This window comes from Gymnodraco acuticeps, unplaced genomic scaffold (assembly GCF_902827175.1).
Source record: "Gymnodraco acuticeps unplaced genomic scaffold, fGymAcu1.1, whole genome shotgun sequence".
Classification (NCBI taxonomy): Eukaryota; Metazoa; Chordata; class Actinopteri; order Perciformes; family Bathydraconidae; genus Gymnodraco; species Gymnodraco acuticeps.
The window spans coordinates 414,014-433,945 of record NW_022989798.1 but is presented as its reverse complement, the minus strand read 5'-3'; the positions used below and the strand labels follow the sequence as shown (position 1 = coordinate 433,945).

The 19,932-nt window shown below is 44.5% G+C and overlaps 1 protein-coding gene across 1 annotated transcript in view; it reads left to right on the top strand.

Moving 5' to 3' along the window:
• The window catches only part of adamts17 (ADAM metallopeptidase with thrombospondin type 1 motif, 17), a 215,791-nt gene that overhangs the window by 103,404 nt on the left and 92,455 nt on the right, over window positions 1-19,932 (top strand). The window contains 1 exon segment of the mRNA XM_034222448.1: window positions 16,709-16,752. Coding sequence (XP_034078339.1) covers window positions 16,709-16,752 — 44 coding nt within the window.

Here is a 19,932-nt window from a genome sequence, read left to right as displayed (position 1 = left end):
CAGAATTTCAACAGTCTACAGTCTAGTGAGCTTCAAGGGTGGAAACATAACACAAACGCAAGGTGTTGAAATAAAATTGTATTTCACAAAATAGGCAGAGAAATGCTTTACACTGGCAGATGCTTGAAAAAAATAAGGTTTCTTCCCAAATATTATATGAAATATAATACGAGGATGCATTCGCGTCTCACGTCATTGCTGTCAGTCTAAGTATGCAGATTAGAGAACATGCAATAAAAAAAGCCCATTAAGAACACCATCTCAGCCAACAAGCAGACTGGGTTTCACTGTTATTAAATATAACAGTGAATATATATTTCACAAAATAGGCAAAGATAAACAATGCTTTACACTGACAGATATTAAATATAACAGTGAATATATATTTCACAAAATAGCTTTATACTGACAGATGCTTGAAAAAACACAGTTTCTTCCCAAATATTAAAATGTTTCAACTTTAGGGTGAACAGTATAACAAACTTGAGTTTCAACAGTAGACCAAATAAGGCAACATGGTAACATCTGCCTCCTCGCACAGCCCTCTGCTCAGTGAGGTCCACGTAACCATGCTACAGCCAACTTTGAATGCTTACTTTTATACTTCTTGCATATAATCAACATTTCTGTCAAAGAGGTGAGTCACCCAATCTCTGATGGCTGCGTGTTTGGAACATGAGGCGATCCCAAACAGTGATATTAGGCACGGGAAAGCAATGTTTTGAGAACTTGTCCTTTTGTGGATAGTCTGTTTCCATCTAGCTCCATCATTATTTTCTGCAGTGCTTCAAATGTAAACTTCAGCTCTGGAGGGTAGCTCAAGTTTAGAGCATACACGAGAGCAAACATCATCGCCACCGCAAAAGATACGTTTCCCAACTCATCCAGCACTTCGAGCCCCTCCAGAATGATCCCAACGTTCTCGGGTCATCCCCAGGCTCTGCACCTTCGTGTCGAATGACAAATATTCCAAAGACCGTCTCTGCCATTGCCGTTTGACTGCTGTTGTCGATGCTCTGTGAAAAAACAAATAAGAAGGAGAGTGATTTTCACTGATGTGCATTACATCCCATTTCTATAATCTTGAGCTTTATGTAGTTTGGGTTTTCCAAATTGAAAAAAAAGAAAGAACAAAAAACACTGTTCCCAAAAAGCATTAACACATCCAACATCATCATAAAGGCAACATTTCCCTAAGGGTTAGTTTTTAGAAGAAACACAATCCATTCCAACTATGATCATCCTCCTCTTTGTGAAGATGAAAAAGGTACATCAACATACCATGTATTCCTTCACCAGCTTCTCTGGATCTTCATTGAAGTAGACACAAAGACCTTTGAGGATGCATTCGCGTCTCACGTCAATGCTGTCAGTCTAAGTATGCAGGTCAGAGAACATGCAATAAAAAAGCCCATTAAGAACAACAAGCAGACTGGGTTTCACCGTTTCACAAATGTTTTCTTTAAAACCCTGAATGTAATATTGCACTTTAATTAAATGGGTTTAGTTTGGATAGATAATATACTATGCAATTTAAGCAATACATTTTTCTAAAAAAGGAAAACAATTAGTTGTCTTATTTTGAATATTTAAAATGGCTTTTTATTGAAGAAATACTTTTGCTTTAAAAAGGTAATCTGTTTCCAATTACTCGATTAATCAATGGAATAATTGATAGAATACTCGATTACTAAAATAATCGATAGCTGCAGCCCTACAGTACACTCAGTGACCATTGGGGTAGGAACATCTGCCATTTCCATGAAAGACTGCTGAACAGCTTTGTAGTGCGTTATTTTAGGCCTTCATAATAGTATGCCGCTCACTCTGATACAATGACCCCCACTGGGGGAATGGATGTGGTGCTAAGTGTCAAAAAAATATCGAACACATAATGCTCCGGATGCTATGCTATTCACGGAACATCCTAGACTTTGTACAGCTCCTACAGTTTCTTTGTCACCTTTACATTGTTTTCATACCTGGGTTATGGGAAGCATGATGCTTTTGATCTTCTTCTCTTGAACTCCACCTTTCTTGGTATACACGTCGATCAGGCTTGTAGAGTGAATATCCAGCGAAGAGAAGAACTTGGATTGCAAATTAATTGTTGTGATTCTCTTAAATTCTGCATTCACCTACAACAAAAAAACAAAACTCAGATTGGCTATTTTGATGTCACTGTTCACAGGTTTGATTGAGCAGTTCAGTACGTTTAAGACATGCAATTGCATAAATCATGTATTTATTTATATGATTCCTGCATACAAATGCAACTGTACATACACAATTCAGAATTTGTCAATATGTCTTTTATATGGCACATACTGTGCAGTCCGTAAGCATTCATTGTCTACTATATATATCCCAATAAAGTAAAAAGGGGACGTTCCTTCACACATTCATTCACTTACCTCATGCACATGGAAGAGAGCCGGCCACCTGGTTTTGAAATCGGCTATCATTGGTGCCTGCCGAACAACCTCTTGCCTTCTGCATGCAAAGGTCTTTTCCATCAATGTTGCCACCTTGTCCTCATTATTCCTTTGTATTACTTCTGAGAGGAGGGTCACTCTTAACTTTTCAAGCGTCTCTGCCGTTTCCCCGGATGGGTAGGTGGGGCAGTAATTCACCTCTGCTTTTGTCGGCTTTTTCACACCATAGGCAGGACTGCATTTGCCATCAGGTTTGTGTTTTAGGGCATTTACTACAACTTTGGGGCATCCAAGCCGCCTAAGCTTTGTTCGGTAGTTAGCAAGTTTATATTTCAAGCTCGTCTTCCATCCGCCATATCCAGTGAAAGAACCGGGTTCTTTCAAACATGGAAGTGATGAGACAAGAGCTTTTGCTACCTCCTCAAACTCACTGTCAGAGAGGTAGACTTTGTACTCTATAATCTTCTCAGCTAAGCCATCAAGAATGGCAGATTTAAGTTTGTTGTCAGGACTCAACAATGTTCCGTCCGTTTTGAAAGTAGCGTTGGCCCTGTCCAGCTGTAGTTCAGTGTCGTAAGAGAACCGGGGCACAATTGTTACGGTGTGTGAAGCAGGCAGGACCCAAATGCAGATGAAAGTGAAAATTCCTTTATTTCAAGGCTAGGTGATAAACAAAGACAAAACAGAACACTCACCGACGAACTAGTCATGACACAAGACGAACCGACACTGAACACAGGAAGAGACAAGACTAAATACAGGGAGGGGTAATCACAAGACGAGAAACAGCCGGGCAGGGGAGGAGAAACACAAGGGCCACAGGTGAAAACAATCAGACAACTAGACACACCAGGGAAACTAACGACGGGAGGAAAAACACAGGGAAAAGGACCCGACAATATACCCAGAGGAAAACATGACAGGGAGAACAGCAAAACACCCAAACCAAGACATAGAAAACGTGACATAACACAATAATCGTAACAGAACCCCCCCCTCAAGGGACGGATTACAGACGTCCCTAAAACACCAAAACAGTCCCATAAACGTCCAAAAAAAACAATGTCCAGCAGGGTGGGTGGAGGAGGACCGGAGGAGGGACATAAAACTAGGGCCACCAGGGTGGGTGGAGGGGGTCAGGAGGACGGGTTTGGGCTGACAACCCAGGAGCACCGCGGAGGATCCGGAAGGGATCTCGGGCGGACGGCCCGGGGGCAAGGCAGAAGCCGAGAAGGGGGACTCGGGCGTACGGCCTGGGGACAAGACAGAGTCCAAGGTGGGGGTTATGGAGGAGCGAAGGCCACCGCGGGCGAACTCAGGGGGCCGAGCATGAGGGCGAAGGCCGTGGCTCTCAGGGGGCCGGGATCGAGGGTGAAGACTAGACAGCTCCGGAGGCCGGGCAGGAAGGCGCTGACGGGACAGCGCCGGAGGCCGGGCAGGACCCGGTGTCGGCCGGACAGGAACCGGAGCTGGTGGGACAGACCTCGAAAGGATCCCCCACGGAAGAGGACCAGGACACGGGATTGGCAGGACCCCCGGCAGGAGGGCAGTCGGCGGGACCTCCAACGGGACAGGACATGGAGCCGGCAGGACCCCCAGCGGAACCTCCATCGGCATAGGACGTAGGGTTGGCAGGACCCCCGGCAGGAGAGTAGTCGGCGGGGCCTCCAACGAGACAGGACAAGGAGCTGGCAGGACCCCCGGCAGGGGAGTAGACGGCGGGACCTCCAACGGGACAGGACAAAGGGTTGGCAGGACCCCCGGCAGGAGAGTAGTCAGCGGGGCCTCAAACGGCACAGGACAAAGGGTTGGCAGGACCCCCGGCAGGAAAGTAGATGGCGAGACCTCCAACGGGACAGGACAAAGGGTTGGCAGGACCCCCGGCAGGAGAGTAGACGGCGGGACCTCCAACGGGACAGACATACAATTGGTAGGACCCCCGGCAGAGGAGTAGTCGACGGGGCCTCCAACGGGACAGGACATTGGGTAGGGACTTGAGACGTGACTCGAGAAGGGACTCGAGAGGAGACTCGAGAGGAGAACCAAGGGGGAACTCGAGAGGGGACTCGAGAGGGGAACTAAAGAGGGAACTGGAAAGGGGACTAGAGGAGAGAGGAGGGACTAGAGGAGGAACTAGAGAAGGGAACTTGAGAGGGGACTCGCGAGGGGAACTAGAGAGGGGACTCGAGGAGGGACTAAAGGAGGGACTAGAGCAGGGACTAAAGGAGGGACTAGAGGAGGGACTAAAGGAGGGACTAGAGGAGGGAACTCGAGAGGGAACTTGAGAGGGAACTGGAGAGGGGACTCGAGAGGGAACTGGAGAGGGGACTCGAGAGGGAACTGGAGAGGGGACTCGAGAGGGGACTCGAGAGGGGACTCGAGAGGGGACTTGAGAAGGAACTTGAGAGGAAACTGGAGAGGGGACTCGAGAGGAAACTTGAGATGGGACTGTGGCAGCTGGGGCCAGAGCTGGGTCTGGAACCATGGCTGCGGGGGCTGGAATTGAAGCCAGAATCATGGCTGTATGGTCCGGTTCTGAAGCCGGAAACATGGCTGTAAGGTCCGGTTCTGGAGCCGGAAACATGGCTGTAAGGTCCGGTTCTGGAGCTGGAAACATGGCTGAATCGGCCGGCTCTGGAGCCGGAATTGTGGCTGCTCGGGCTGCTAGCCTGGCCTTGCGACGACTCCTCTTAGCAGCCGCCTGAATACTCCGTAGACCTCCATAAGCCAGCCGAGTTCCGGAATACAACTCCTGGACAGGAGCAGGAACTGGGGCAGAAGCACGGCTTGACTTCAGGCGGAACCCACCAAGGCGTATGGTGCCAGGTTGGGAATTGGGAGACATGGAGTTAGCATGCCTGGGGCTAGCAGGCCGGGAATCACATGTTTCAAGGAAGTCCAAAATCCAGTCAGGTAAGAACTCCACAAAACATAGTTTCTCTGCTGCCAACCGGAGCGCCTCTACCAGAGCGGCGCTCTTCTGCCGAACACTGGACGCTCCCTTCCACCAATCGAAGCAGCAAGCCAGATAGAAGGTAAAATGCTGTAATTCTACCTCCCATGGATCATCTGCTGGGTCCATTTGAAGGTCGGTTCGTAATGTTACGGTGTGTGAAGCAGGCAGGACCCAAATGCAGATGAAAGTGAAAATTCCTTTATTTCAAGGCTAGGTGATAAACAAAGACAAAATAGAACACTCACCGACGAACTAGTCATGACACAAGACGAACCGACACTGAACACAGGAAGAGAAAAGACTAAATACAGGGAGGGGTAATCACAAGACGAGAAACAGCCGGGCAGGGGAGGAGAAACACAAGGGCCACAGGTGAAAACAATCAGACAACTAGACACACCAAGGAAACTAACGACGTGAGGAAAAACACAGGTAAAAGGACCCGACAATATACCCAGAGGAAAACATGACAGGGAGAACAGCAAAACACCCAAACCAAGACATAGAAAACGTGACATAACACAATAACCGTAACAACAATGAAGACAGGGGGCCATCCAGATGATCTTGACGTGGACTCAGGAGAAGACAGTAGGTCAGTATTGACGGAGCTTCCAGATGAGAGAGATAAGGAGTCATTTAGACAGCGGGAAGTGGCAGCAGCTGAGTAGGGAGGGGGCAGGGAACCAACAGGCTGTGCAGGTGCAACTGATGTAAAGATGACCTTGATGGAACTTCTGTCCTGGACATCTGATGTTGACAGCAAGTTGGTGAATTCATTCCCAAACTAAGCATCCATGAATTGGAGCCTGAATTCCCCTTCTATTCCACACTGCCTCTTAATTTGCTGTGTGAGTTCAGTGACAGACTCTGGAATCCCATCTGGAAGGATCAATCTCTGGGAACTGTTTTCTCCTGAAATGATTCTGAGCTTCACTGGAGTAGCCATGCCACGGCCGTATGTGAAAGAGGGATGACAAAATTAGCCTACATGTTATACAGAACTTGTTTTTCAAGGGATGCACAAGGGTTAATCTTAATTTCAACAGAGCAATGAGAGGACAAAATAACCATTCAATGTTAAATCTGTCGGTTACCTCATATGTCTGTGTCTTTTTAATGTCACCATTCTGAGAGGTCCAACAAAGTAGTCTGCCAAAGGATAGTCATCTGCCAGTTCCTCAAGCTCAATCAAAACAGTTTCTCTTGTTGGACTCAGCTCAAAGGCTCTGAAATGCTCCCTATACCACACATACAGCCTTCTCACCATGAAACATAGTCTCTCCTGTACAATGCAAATCTGAAGAATCTCTCCAAAGTCAGGCAGTCCACTTGTAGACCCATGAGCAACTATCATCCCATTTCTGAATGTTACCCCTTTGCTTGACACACACTTTGTTAAGTGAACTTCAGTTGTACCATGGAAGTTCTGGGCAATAGTCTGAGCTATTTCTTGTTTCAATACATCCAAAGGCACTGTTGAGACCTTTGTTATTTCCAGGGCAGCTTCATCAAAACTGGATGATACCAGTTGATAGGAAATCATTAGCTGATGCTTAGTAGCTAGCGAGAGGGGCACATTTTTAAAGCAATTGGTGTGTCGCGCAACCTGCTTAAAAAAACTGTGCTTGGCCTCAAAACGCATGGTCCAGAGGCCCACAAGAGGACCAAACATCCTGATCAGTTGTGGATAGTGCTCCAGATAATGATGCTTTGGTAGCAGTCACACATCAGGGAAGAGTTCTTGGTACTTTTGTCTGTGCTCTGAAATCTTGCCCTCAAGATAGGCAATTGACTCATCTGTTTTTCTTGAAGCAACCACAAGCTCTGCAATGTCTTTTAAGTCCAACAGTATTTGCCATGCAATTTCACCCTCAGGCACCAGATGCCCAATTATGAATGGGAGTAGTCTCAACAGAGCCCAATTTTCATGGGCATTCCCACCTATTGTTTTTCTTTTAGAAAATGTGTGTGGGATCACATGTGGCCTGTTTGTTTTGTCTGCCCACTTATAAGGGAACTGCAGGATAGATTTGTTGAGTGTTTCAAGATTGAAATATTTCTTAGATATCAGCAATGCCAAACAACGTGCAAGCTCTACTGGCACTAACCCCTCAAAAATATCATGCATAATATCTGGAGGATAACCCGTGTGAATACAGAAGTGGTCAAGAGATTGAGTGATGGAACAATGTCTTTTCACCCCAAAACAGCTTGCCCCATTCTCCTGCGCTGATTTCACATGAGAGTCATGGAGTTATTTTGTCCTTAGACTGAATGCACCTGACTTTACCTCTTTTGTTTGAATGTCTGTACTTGTTGCTGTGCAAAATCGGCAGATATATCCACCAGAAAAGCTCTCATTGAAACCAGCTATACTGTGAGCTCCCAGTTTGTCTGCCGCAACAACCTGAATGGTGCCTTTAAGACATCTGCCAAGCAATGGAATGAAAACACCAACTTGTTCTAGAGTTATCATATCTTGAAGAAGAGGATGTAAGACACGGTCATAACCATACTTCTTCTGAATGTTACCCCTTTGCTTGACACACACTTTGTTAAGTGAACTTCAGTTGTACCATGGAAATTGTGTAAAACATCATCAGTTTTACACAAGACCGCCAGGTAAATCAAGGATAGTGATGAATGTGAGCCTGGAGGCAAATTACTCAAAGTCCAGTAGATTCCACAAAGCTTATGCTTCTTGCGAGAAGTACCCAGAGGATTGCAAATCTCAAAGTCATCTATGTATATAGTCAACAAAATTCTTAAGTCATCCCCTGATAGAAAACCGTTTTCCTTGAAGTGTGAACCATCCTGGGAAGATTTGTACGTCTGTTGTTCACCAGTCCCCCTATTACTCTGCTGCACTCTGTGGTTTTCAACCACCTTATCTACAACATCTTTCCTCTGAAAGAGCTGCTGCAAAGACTTGAGTACAGGCACATACTGAAAACTCCTTTTTTCCTTGGCATCAAGTATGTACTCTATGGGTTCTACAACATTAAAGCTGTCTTTGTAATACTGATTGCGGAGATAAGATGTCCTTAGGGGACCACCCTTCCCTATGGCTTTGAGCAAAGGGTTTGATGCGCAGAGAGCAGTGGCTACTTCTGTTATCACAGACTTATAAGTTGCGGGACTATGTTTCTGAAATACACCTTCAAGAATGTTAATGGAGAGGGGCAATGTTGCTGAACTTAAGTAGTGCAGTTCTTCCAAAAACTCATAAATGTTTGTACCCGGCACATGTGCAAAATGCTCTAACTTGAGCAACGATGCAGCAAAGTTTTTCTCAATTACTTTGGAAGAGTTCTGAGTTACATCCACATCACTACTTGAACAAGCACTGTGTACTTCAACTGCAGAGTCATCTTGATTATGTGCGTATTCCTCAGGATTATCAGAGGATTCTTGTGCAACTAGAGTGGTTCTAACTACACCTGGCTTGAAATCTTTCAACGTATGCGGTTTGTGTTTCCTGTTTTTGTGAGAGTGAAATGTTGCATATATATTTGTTTCAAAACTGCAACCCACAAACATACAAGGAACAGTCTCATGACTCTTAAAATGAGTTCCAATGTGTACAAAATAATCCCTCTCTGTAGGAAGATCGCTCGAAGTGCACAAATGACAACTGAATATTGACAACTCCAGCTGCTCCTGAGAGTTTTGTTTGGGATGGGCTCTATTTAAATGAATGTGCAAAGCATTCCATGTCTTAAATGTACATGGGCAGTTTGTGTGTGGGCATGGATAGCGTTGCCTATGCCGGTGATGTAGTCTAAAATGCTTTGGTAACTCATATCTACCAGAAAGAGATTCACTACACTCCTTACACCTCCACATTTGCCCACCAAAACAAAATCACCAGCAAAAAATTAAAAAAACATTTCAATCATGAACTTGAGAATGGCAGATGACACCTTTTACCTCACTGATGAAGTTGGGTTAGGGTTATTTAAAATATATAAATAATATTTCACATCAAAAGAAACAGCACCATGGTTGTTTTATTGTAGCTGAAACTTTAACAAAATAAATAACTCAGTTACCTCTAATCATTAACCCATGTTTGTATAATTGTGTTAACTCTGTGTGTTGCTGCTAGCATACATAACACCTGACGTGGAAACGTTACTCGTGGATGGGGCTACAGAGCTACTAAAAGAAAAGTCGAAAACGGTGCATTTCTGTGTGAGTGTGGTGTACTTTTGCAAGATGTTTAGACGGCTCTCTGCCCTGTATGTGTGTGTGTGTGTGTGTGTGTGTGTGTGTGTGTGTGTGTGTGTGTGTGTGTGTGTGTGTGTGTGTTGCATGTAGCAGCCGCGTGTGTAGACTGCCCCGCCCCCTCGCACAGACGCTGGATTGGAAAGATCGAAAATACTCAAAATAATCATAGACGCATTTTGCAGTCTTTTTGTGTATTAAAAACGGAGTTGGCGAAACTAAAACTGCAATATAATGTTTGTGTAGCATAACACACATAACATGTTTTAAATGTCTCCAGTACCGATACAAAGACTGATAACATTGGAGCTTAACGGTACCAGAGTCTTTAATAATTAATTCCCGGGACTCCTTTGATTAATACCGGGGCTCAGTACCCTACTGAATTGTTATTCTTTCACACACAGTGACGTCACAGCTACCCACAATGCAACGCGCACCATATATTTTTTTATAAAGACGCCATTTTTCTGGAGGTGCAAAAATCCTGGCGATGCTAATATAAACAGCTAGCTAATGTAGCCAGGCAGAGCGCACTAGGTTTTTTTTCTGAATTAACGACCGAAGAAATCGCTGCATGTCTTCGGATTACATCTCTGGACTTTAGGGGTGTGCTCTAGGTCGTTACCAACGTAAACTAGAGCTGTGTGGGTTGTTAGATGTACAATGTATGGAATTACGACCCTCAAAAGTGGCCTTCGGTCGATTTTGGCATCTACGTCTATCTTCTGGAAACACCAGGTGAATACCCCACTTGTCACAATAATATTATCATGCCAATGCATATATGTGGTATTTTAGAGTTGACTATATTGATTAAGGCAATAGACTATGATATTCTGTATGCACCTCGCGTTAAATGGTTGATACCGGAAGTACGGTGTCGCCCTCGGCCCAAAACCCGTATGTGTGTGTGAAAGAATATTATCCTATATTACTCAAAGTTGAAGTGCTTGTTTTTGCCACTGACAGGCACACGTATTATTATTAAGTGCCTGACAACATTATTACTGAAAATGCGTGGACATCAATATTTAAAATCGAGGAATATTAAGGAAACGTTGCCGATTTTCAGCCGGCTCTTTGTCACTGCAGTGCAGGCAGCATGTAGGTTACTTGCCCGGGGGTGCAGTGACACAGAGCCGAACATAACTATATGCTGAGCAGGGAGAGCTAGCGGAGAGACAGAGAGTGCGACTACTAGGGCTGTAGCGATACACTAATCTCACGATACGATACGATACACGATATTCAGCTCACAATACGATATATATCACGATATTCAGCCAACGATACGATTCGATACGATTCGATACAATTCGATACACTTACATCATTTTCTGAAAGATTTTAAAGGGACAGTGTGATTTTGGTGACATCTTGTGAGTGTTCCATTGACTTGGATTGAATTAATTCAACTGAAAACTGAAAGCATCAATTATACAATATATGGCTCTGACAGAGAGTCTACAGCTTGCAAATGCTGGACAAAATGAATCAAAAGATGTGGTGAGAAAATGAGTTTCATTTATTGAAACAGTGCAAACTGTAGCTTACAAGCCTTTGAAACGTAAGTAAAGTGCAGTATCACAATGGACAATGGAGAATTAAAAGGGGCACTGTTCTGAACAGATTATTTTACATCATTTTTAGCTTAACACAGAATATGAGGTAGCCAATAATTCAAGTCACTAAGAACAACATTTAATGTAAAATGTACCTGCCAATAATTCAAGTCCAAAGGAGTAACATTTAAGCCAACAACACTAAACAGAAAGGCTCCTCTCTACATAACTGCATCTACATTCTCTTCAGATTTTTCTTCAGGAATATAATCTGATCAACGTGGTCTGGCAGAAGTGCACTTCTCTGAGCAGTGACGATATCTCCGGCGGTAGAGAAGACCCTCTCCGAGGAGACACTAGTGCCAGGGATGCACAGGTACCTTTTAGCAAGGTGTGACAAGAGTGGATACTCATACTGGTGCTCCTTCCACCAGACCAGTCCAACTTCCAAGAGATCTGCCTCCTTGTAGCGGGTCATCTGCTCCTTGGCCTGGTTCTCTTGGGTATTTGTCTTGGGTTGTGCTCCACCACTGTATCGTTCACCACCAAGAAGGGCAGCCAGTAGGGGTGTTGAAAATAATCGTTTCTATGATGCATTGCAAAGCGGACGTGGACGATTCGGTATCGATGCAGTGACGGAAGATAATCGGTTATAGCGTAGGTCTAGTAACGTTGCTTCCTGATTTTCCGGCCGCGGCTTTACTATAACGTTTTTTTTTCTGTCACTTTAATATCAAATCGGTCGGTGACGCAGAGATCAGGGAACAGACGTGACAACGGCACAGCAACACCAAACACGGAGCAGTCTGTTTTATCCACCAACACAACACCACCAGTCCAGAACCAACAGCAGAAGGACCCGCTCTGAATCACTCTTAATTTAATTAAGTCTTGGATTGCAAAGTATGAATGTCCTCTAGCAATTTTCAGACGATATATACGTGTGTAAAGTTTGTGAAGGCAGGAGGAAAAAAGCTTCCGCGATCACCGTCTCCTCTCCGTTCCTCCAAACCCCGCCCCCTCCCTGAAAATAATGAGTGACAGGCTGATAGTGACCCGATAGAAACTTTATTATTCCCTTAATCACTGAGATATAATGAAGCTAACTTAATCTCATACATTCATGGGATTTATGTAACAGTAAGACAGAGAATGTAAGTGTGCACCCACATGCAGTATTTTTGTTGTTATATGCTGTTGTAAATACTCCTGTTGTCTGCTGTGTTCAGACTCAAGTCCTGTGTGTGATGCCACATTCAGGACATTCAGTGTCCTTTTTTTAACAGAAGACCGTTGCTAGAAGCTGCAGCTAGACTGCAGAAGCATTATTTTTTTGTTTTTGAGGATGGAACAACTTCACACACAGATATAGGGAGGCTAGACCTATACAATTGATTTATTTTGGTTTATAAATTAATGTCAAGACATTTATGTTATAGATTTCTGAAGCACTTTCTAAATAATAAAAAGAGAGTTAATATGTATTTACTGCATGTATGCATTGATAAAAAATCAGCCATGTGCAGTAATATAGAAAATTGAGGATGCAACGCATTGGTATGAATCGTGATGCATTGGGATGCATCGGGATGCATCGGGATATCGAATTGAATCGAATCGTTGACAGGATAATCGTAATCGAATCGAATCGTGAGACCAGTGAAGATGCACAGCCCTAGCAGCCAGTGGACAAGACGGCTTTGGATTCCTGGGTAGAGGATGCTGACCTTCAAATAAATAAACAATAAAAACAAAAACACATTATTTATAGTTAATCACATTCCATAATTCCTACTCAGAGGTTCAGACAACACAGTGTGCTTCACTGGATAACAATGGGTGATACTGACCTTGACTGGTCTCTCCTTCCTTGAATCGCACACCATCATCTACAGTCTCTTCTTCGGATGCCATCCCCTCATCATCAGCGCTACCATTACATTTTCCTGTGCCCTCTTCGACCACACTCCAAAGGGACAACTAAATGAAATAGGTCAACATGAAATGAAATTCATGAGCTTTCACTGTAATAAATCTTTTAATTATTGTATTTAAAATCTATGCCTTTAAAACTGTTAACATTATAGTATTTATGCTTTTGAAACAATTTAATATTTATGCATTTTAAATAGTTAACGTTGTAGGATTTATGCTTTTTAAACAATTTAATATTTATGCATTTTAAACAGTTAACGTTGAAGGATTTGCCTTTTAAACTTTGAACAATGTATTATTTAGGCCTATGCTTACTCTCACCAGGAGATGTTACATAGGATACAAGGCCAAGGGTTAAACCTAGCAGTACCATCATTGCCTTACCTCTGATGGCATTGGCTGATCCTGAGCCTCTGCAATCAGTCCATCATAAACTTCCTGTCTTTGGTTCTCAGTCAGGAAGGGAAGACTTTTGAATCTTGGATCCATTGCTGAACATGCATGGAGAGTTGCCCTGAGGTCGATGTACCTCTTCTGAAGATCCCCAGACATGGCAGCCTTCATCTCTTTTATGACTGCAGATTCACCTTCGATCGGTTTCAGTCCATTGATCAGTGTGTCCTGGAGGGGTGCGATGACTGACAGCGTGGGGGTCTTCTCCTTGGACATGTACTGTGTAGCCTCCTTCATGGGCTTCAGCGCGCTGACTACTTCTTCAGCTGTTGTCACGTCTGACTCAGTCAGTGTGCACAGATCCTTCTCGGTCTTCCTCACCTCACTCGAGAGCAGGGCTGCGCAGATGGCCGGTTGTTGCTCAAGGAATCTTTCCAGCATGTCGTGTGCACTGTTCCACCTGTAGTTAAATACAAGTAAGAAACTTTATTTATAGATTTATTTCAATGTATTTATTAATGACAAAATAAATTAGTAATAAAAACAAAATAAACAATTGAAAAGTAACTACGCACAAACCTTGTAACCACGTCCGTCATCAGCTTGTGCTCTGGTAGTTGTAGAAGCCTCTGTTTCTCTTTCAGCATGTGGTTGGCTGTGGTGCTTCGTCTGAAGAAGTTCACAATGCGTCTCACTCTTCCCAACAGGCGTGCGACTGCTGTGATTTTGAGGGCACGTTGTGCAGCCAGATTTAGGGTGTGTGCGTAGCATTTGACGTGAAGTGTGAACGCTGCCTCCTCAGCTGCTATTGTCATATTTGACGCGTTGTCAGTGACAATTACTGGATCCTTTTCTGTGATTTCCCACTCAGCGAGGGCCTTTCTTAGATGTTCTGCCAGGTTGTGTCCGGTGTGGCTCTCGGGCATGTCCCTGGTTTGTAATACATACGTAACAAGCTCCCATTCCTCGTTAATAAAGTGGGCCGTGATGGTGACATATGCTTCAGTTGTTCGCGAGGTCCACCCGTCGCACGTCAGGGCAACTCTCTCCGCTTTGCCCAGGGAGGCTTTGACGTGTGCCTTTGTCTGAGCATACAGCCTGGGAACGCAAACCTTGGTGTGGTGTTGGCGGGTTGGAACAGGATAGCGGGGCTCCATCGCGTTCACCATGCGCCGAAAGCCTATGTTTTTCACCACGGAATAAGGTCTCAAATCCTGACAAATAAAGTAGGCAATGGACTCTGTAATCTTCTGCGACCTTGGTGAAGTAGATGGGAACTTGTGGGAACAACCGCGATCGCTGTCCAGCACGGTTTGTTTTGGGTCACGCCGCGGCCGCAGCTTCTTGAGTTCCTCAGTTAGCATTACCTTGTCCGGGTGGTGACGTTGTAGGTGGGTTCGTAGGTTTGTGGTATTTCCAGAGTATTTCACGTTTGTGTGACACAGCTTGCAAACCGCCATAGTTTTATCTAAATTGTCGCTTTCCTTCTTCTTTTTAAAGCCGAAGTGCTCCCACACATCTGCTTTTAAGCACGAAGGTGCTGGGTTAATGTTTGCCGCCATTCTCCTATACCGCTTCGCACTCACTGCGAGAAGAAGACACCGGCGTCTGTGTATCTAGAAATGCTCTACAGCGACACTAGCGGCTCGGCTGGCTGACGTAATCGCTCTTCATGCAAAGCGAACGGGGGAATGGGCAGCGAGCAGAGTGCCAGGCGGAACACGGGGGATTTGAATGGGACTTAATGTATCGATACCCGCGGCTGAAATATCGATACTTTCTCGGGAAACAAAATATCGATATATATCGCGGGATCAATTAAATTGCACAGCCCTAGCGACTACTGACACTGGCAGAGCGGCACCCGTCACGTAACATTAATTGCAGAGCGAAAACCACAGTGGCAGTCAGCTCCGCATGGCAGCTAGCTTGGCAGCTAATTTACGTGACGCAGCCGAATAACGGCACAACATTCCTTTGTAAAAGGGGCTGATATTACTGACATATAAGAGCCTGGGGTAGCACACTTTCCGTTTAACTTTCCCAGGGTAATGCTACCGTCATTTAGTTTTCAATCCTGATATCCTATATTTGAACCATCTCCCTAACTGGCAGTTACACAGACTAGATAGTTAACGACGTTAGCTTTAGCATGTTCGTCGGCTCATTCGGCTTTTTAAGTGAGATAACAAATAACACTAAATAACTAATTAACTATCAACGTTACCACAATATCGCTCATGGACTAGCAGTTGATGACATTTATTAACAGCTTCCCAGTTAGATGACAATGTTTTCTGCTTACCTCCTCCAACTTTCGCCAACGGTCTTTATTGTCTCAATGATCCTCTCTCGCGATGATGATGGTTAAGTTTACGCCCAAATATCGCGAGTGCACACAGGATGCAGGGAAAAACCTTTCCCGCCAGATCGCGGTCAAAATCAAACAGTGCAGAGTCTGGCAGAGTTCTCTTAATACATCCATGGAAGTGTCCAAGAGCAGTCAAGAATGTAGCATGCCTTATTGTTCAAGCTGTGTTTGTTGTTTCACATATTTACAACCGTGAACATTTAAAAGTAGATTGATTTTTGTCTCTGTTTACATTAGTTGGTGTCATAGACTGTGGTTGGTATCCAGTTTATTGGTGGTTATACCTTCTGCTCTGGAGTGGGAATCAGATATACCCTAATCCCTTTGTCTCAGTTTATCTCAACATGAATGAATCTAATAAATGTGAAGTTGTTGCGATTCATGCAAACCATACATGTTTTCATCACATCATCTTGGAAACATGAAATTATTACGTTGAAAATACATGTTGCATTTTATTTGATGTAACAGCCAGCCAAAGCCTTTTTTTTTTGTGTTGACAGTACCTACACCGGCCTTGAGCGGCGTTCTGGTGCTCTCCGTCAGAACTGCACCCCTGTCAGACGAGACATATACCACGTGATGACACGTTAGGCTCGTGTTGTGTTCAAGGACCCTGACCTTGGCCAGGAAAAACAGGCACTCGCTTGTTTAATTATTTTGCGGTCTAGATTTCTAAAAGAAAAATCTTTTTTGCGTGTGTTTATAAATTACCTCGAGGGCCGTACCAAATGGTCTCGCGGTCCGTATACGGCCTGGAGGCCGGAGGTTCCCCACCCCTGAGTATTTAAGATGATCTAAACTGCTCTTATTTCTCTTTCAGGACAGATTTCTGCGTTCATAAAGACGAGCCATGTGATACTGTGGGTGAGTATCACTATGTCAGGAGCTATCTCAAACACAACTACACACACACACACACACACACACACACACACACACACACACACACACACACACACACACACACACACACACACACACACACACACACACACACACACACACACACACACACACACACACACCAATCATCCATCGACCATTAATTCTGCTGATGGTAACTTGACCAAAGGAATATGGAGTTCCAAAACTGTCTATGTCAACTGTCAATGCAGCATTCTGCATTGCATTCAAACAAACACAGCTGTGTGTTACTGGTCATGAGGACTCCCCCCCATGATAATTCAAGGCTGAAAAGTTTGGGAACCCCTGCTCTATGGCACTTCCACATTATCGGTACTTCCTGTTATGTATGGTGTTGCCAACTTAATCAACCTTTACTTGCCAAATCAACTGTGTTAAAGCTTTAAATAATCTATTATTAATTAAAAAGTTCAGGCTGTGTATAGCAATGATGCTCGAAATGTCCCTTATAGGCCTACGTCTGTTTCTGGTTATTTTTATTTTGAAATTCAGTTCCTGACGGACGCCAAAAAAGCCAGAGATTATGGATTTAAACAAATAAATAAAAACAAGGATAATTGTGTGTTATTGGTGAGTAAATAACAGTGTGTTATGTAGAAAAGAATAACAAGTTAGAAGGAAAAAAAGATTTAAAAAAATACAGATTTCAGTATTCTGAGGCTCTGAGCCCCATTTATTTTCCTCACAGACGACAAAAAAAGTCCGACATACGATTTAAAATAAAAACAATAATCGTGGCTTGATATTGAGTAAGAACATGTTTTTATGAACCCCACAGCTTCTGGTCTTCCAAGACCCGAACGGACAAAAAGACGTGCTGCAGGCACGAAACATACTACCAATAGAAATACATTGCTTTTAAAATTGTTCTGTGTGACACGAAAAAAAGGGGAAAATCGTGTTGGTGAACACGAATCAATAGATTAAATGTCGTGACTATAACACGAAATGCCGTGAGACTGGGTTGAGCTGCCGTACCAGGCCGTGATGCAGCCAGTCAGGATCCTCTCTATGGTGCACCTGTAGAAGGTCAGGACCCTCTCTATGGTGCACCTGTAGAAGTAGCAGAGTATCCTGGAGTCCATGTTGAACCTCCTCAGCCTGCGGAGGAAGAAGAGCCGCTGTTTTGGTGATGGTGGTGGTGTGAAGAGTCCATGTCAGGTCTCCACCGTAGTCCCATTGATGGCGATGGGGGCGTGGCCCTCTCTCTGCTGCTTCCTGTAATCCACCATCAGCTCCTTGGTTTTGCTAACGTTGAGATGGAGGTTGTTATCCTGGCACCAAGATGTCAGGTTTTCGACCTCCTCTCTGTACGCCGTCTCGTCGCCGTCTGTGATCTGGCCGATGACGGTCGTGTCGTCAGCAAACTTCACGATGGTGTTGGAGCTGTGTGTGGCCATGCAGTCGCGAGTGAACAGGGAGTAGAGGAGAGGGCTGAGCACGCAGCCTTGAGGGGCTCCGGTGTTAAGGATCAGGGTGGAGGATGTGATGTTTCCCACCCGCACTGCCTGGGGTCTGCCCGTCAGGAAGTTCAGGATCCAGTCACAGAGGGCGATGTTGAGCCCGAGGTCTCTGAGCTTGATGGCCAGCTTGGAGGGCACAATGATGTTGAAAGCTGAACTGTAATCAATGAACAGCATTGTCACATATGTGTTCCTCTGGTCCAGGTGTGAGAGGGCAGTGTGGAGGGGGGGGGGGGCTATGGCGTCGTCTGTGGACCTGTTTGCTCTGTAGGCAAACTGCAGGGGGTCCAGAGAGTCAGGGAGGGAGGAGGTGATGAAGGTTTTGACTACCCGCTCAAAGCACTTCATAATGATGGAGGTGAGTGCTACTGGGCGGTAGTCATTGAGGCTGGTGAGGAACGATGGTGGAGTGTTTCAAACATGTGGGGACTACAGACTGCAGCAGGGACCTGTTGAAGATGTCTGTGAACACCTCTGCCAGCTGAACTGCACACACCCTGAGAACACGGCCAGGGATGCCATCAGGTCCAGGAGCCTTGTGTGGGTTAACCCTTTTAAAGGATTTACACACATCTGCCCTGTTTAAAGCAAAAGTGCAGGGCTCCTGATCCTTCTCTGCACCCCCAGCCTGGCTGCTCTCAAATCGAGCAGGAGTCTAGGTTAACTTGCTTTATAGATGTCAACACTGTGGGCTTTGTCTCCCCTTCTGGCAGTGAGAGTTATTATGAACTATCAACATGACCTGGTATGGAGTCCGACCATCCGAGCTGCTTTGGTACATTTATAGACACACTACAGAATTGTGCTTGTATGAGATGAGATTTTGGGCCATGTTCACTTGTCATAATTGTTCTTTGGTTGACAGTCTTTTCGTACATGCGATGATTTTTGATCTGTCCTGTTTCCATCCTTATCATTTATTGGAAGATCTCCTTAAGGGGTTAGCCAGGGCCGTGTCAGACAACAAATTATTTATAGTTGTTATGTATGGTCAGACCAAGGCAGAGGAAAAAGCTGTCCGTCATAGAGAGTGAGGGAACGAAATGCGTTTCAAACATAGGGATAATGGTATCACATTTTCAAACAGACCCTTTTTGAAGGCATGGTTTAGCATCCGGTTCATATGAAAATTGAGAGAAGTACCAAAAAGGATCTTGAGCAGGAAGTTGAGAGCCTGCTCCTTTCTCACCCTGCACAAGTTTCAGGCTGAATCCATGGACTCATTGCCGTAGAATCCCTGTGAACGGTGAATTTACAAATGCTTTCATGTTGAAGTCAACTTTGGATAACTTTCACCCATGAATTTGCACCGTTGATTAATTACAAACTCTTCTGACAATGTTGACCTTTAAGGGAACTGGATAAGGGAGAGGCAAGAAAAAATATCAAGCTCTAATATTCATGTTCATTTCATATAGCCTTACTCTGCCACAATATAAATCGTTCCAAAAAAGGAGATGTAGCATGTTTCTCAGCTTTGAGTTTCATTAAAGACTAGATCAGTCTTGAATATATTAATTAAAACAAATGAATCACTTAATACATTGACCAATTGATTGAAACTTGGCAGCAGATTCCGCATATGGGCCAGTTAATGCTGGGCGCACAAAATGACACCCTGTGCATCTGCCACCCACATCACTCCAACATGGGACTG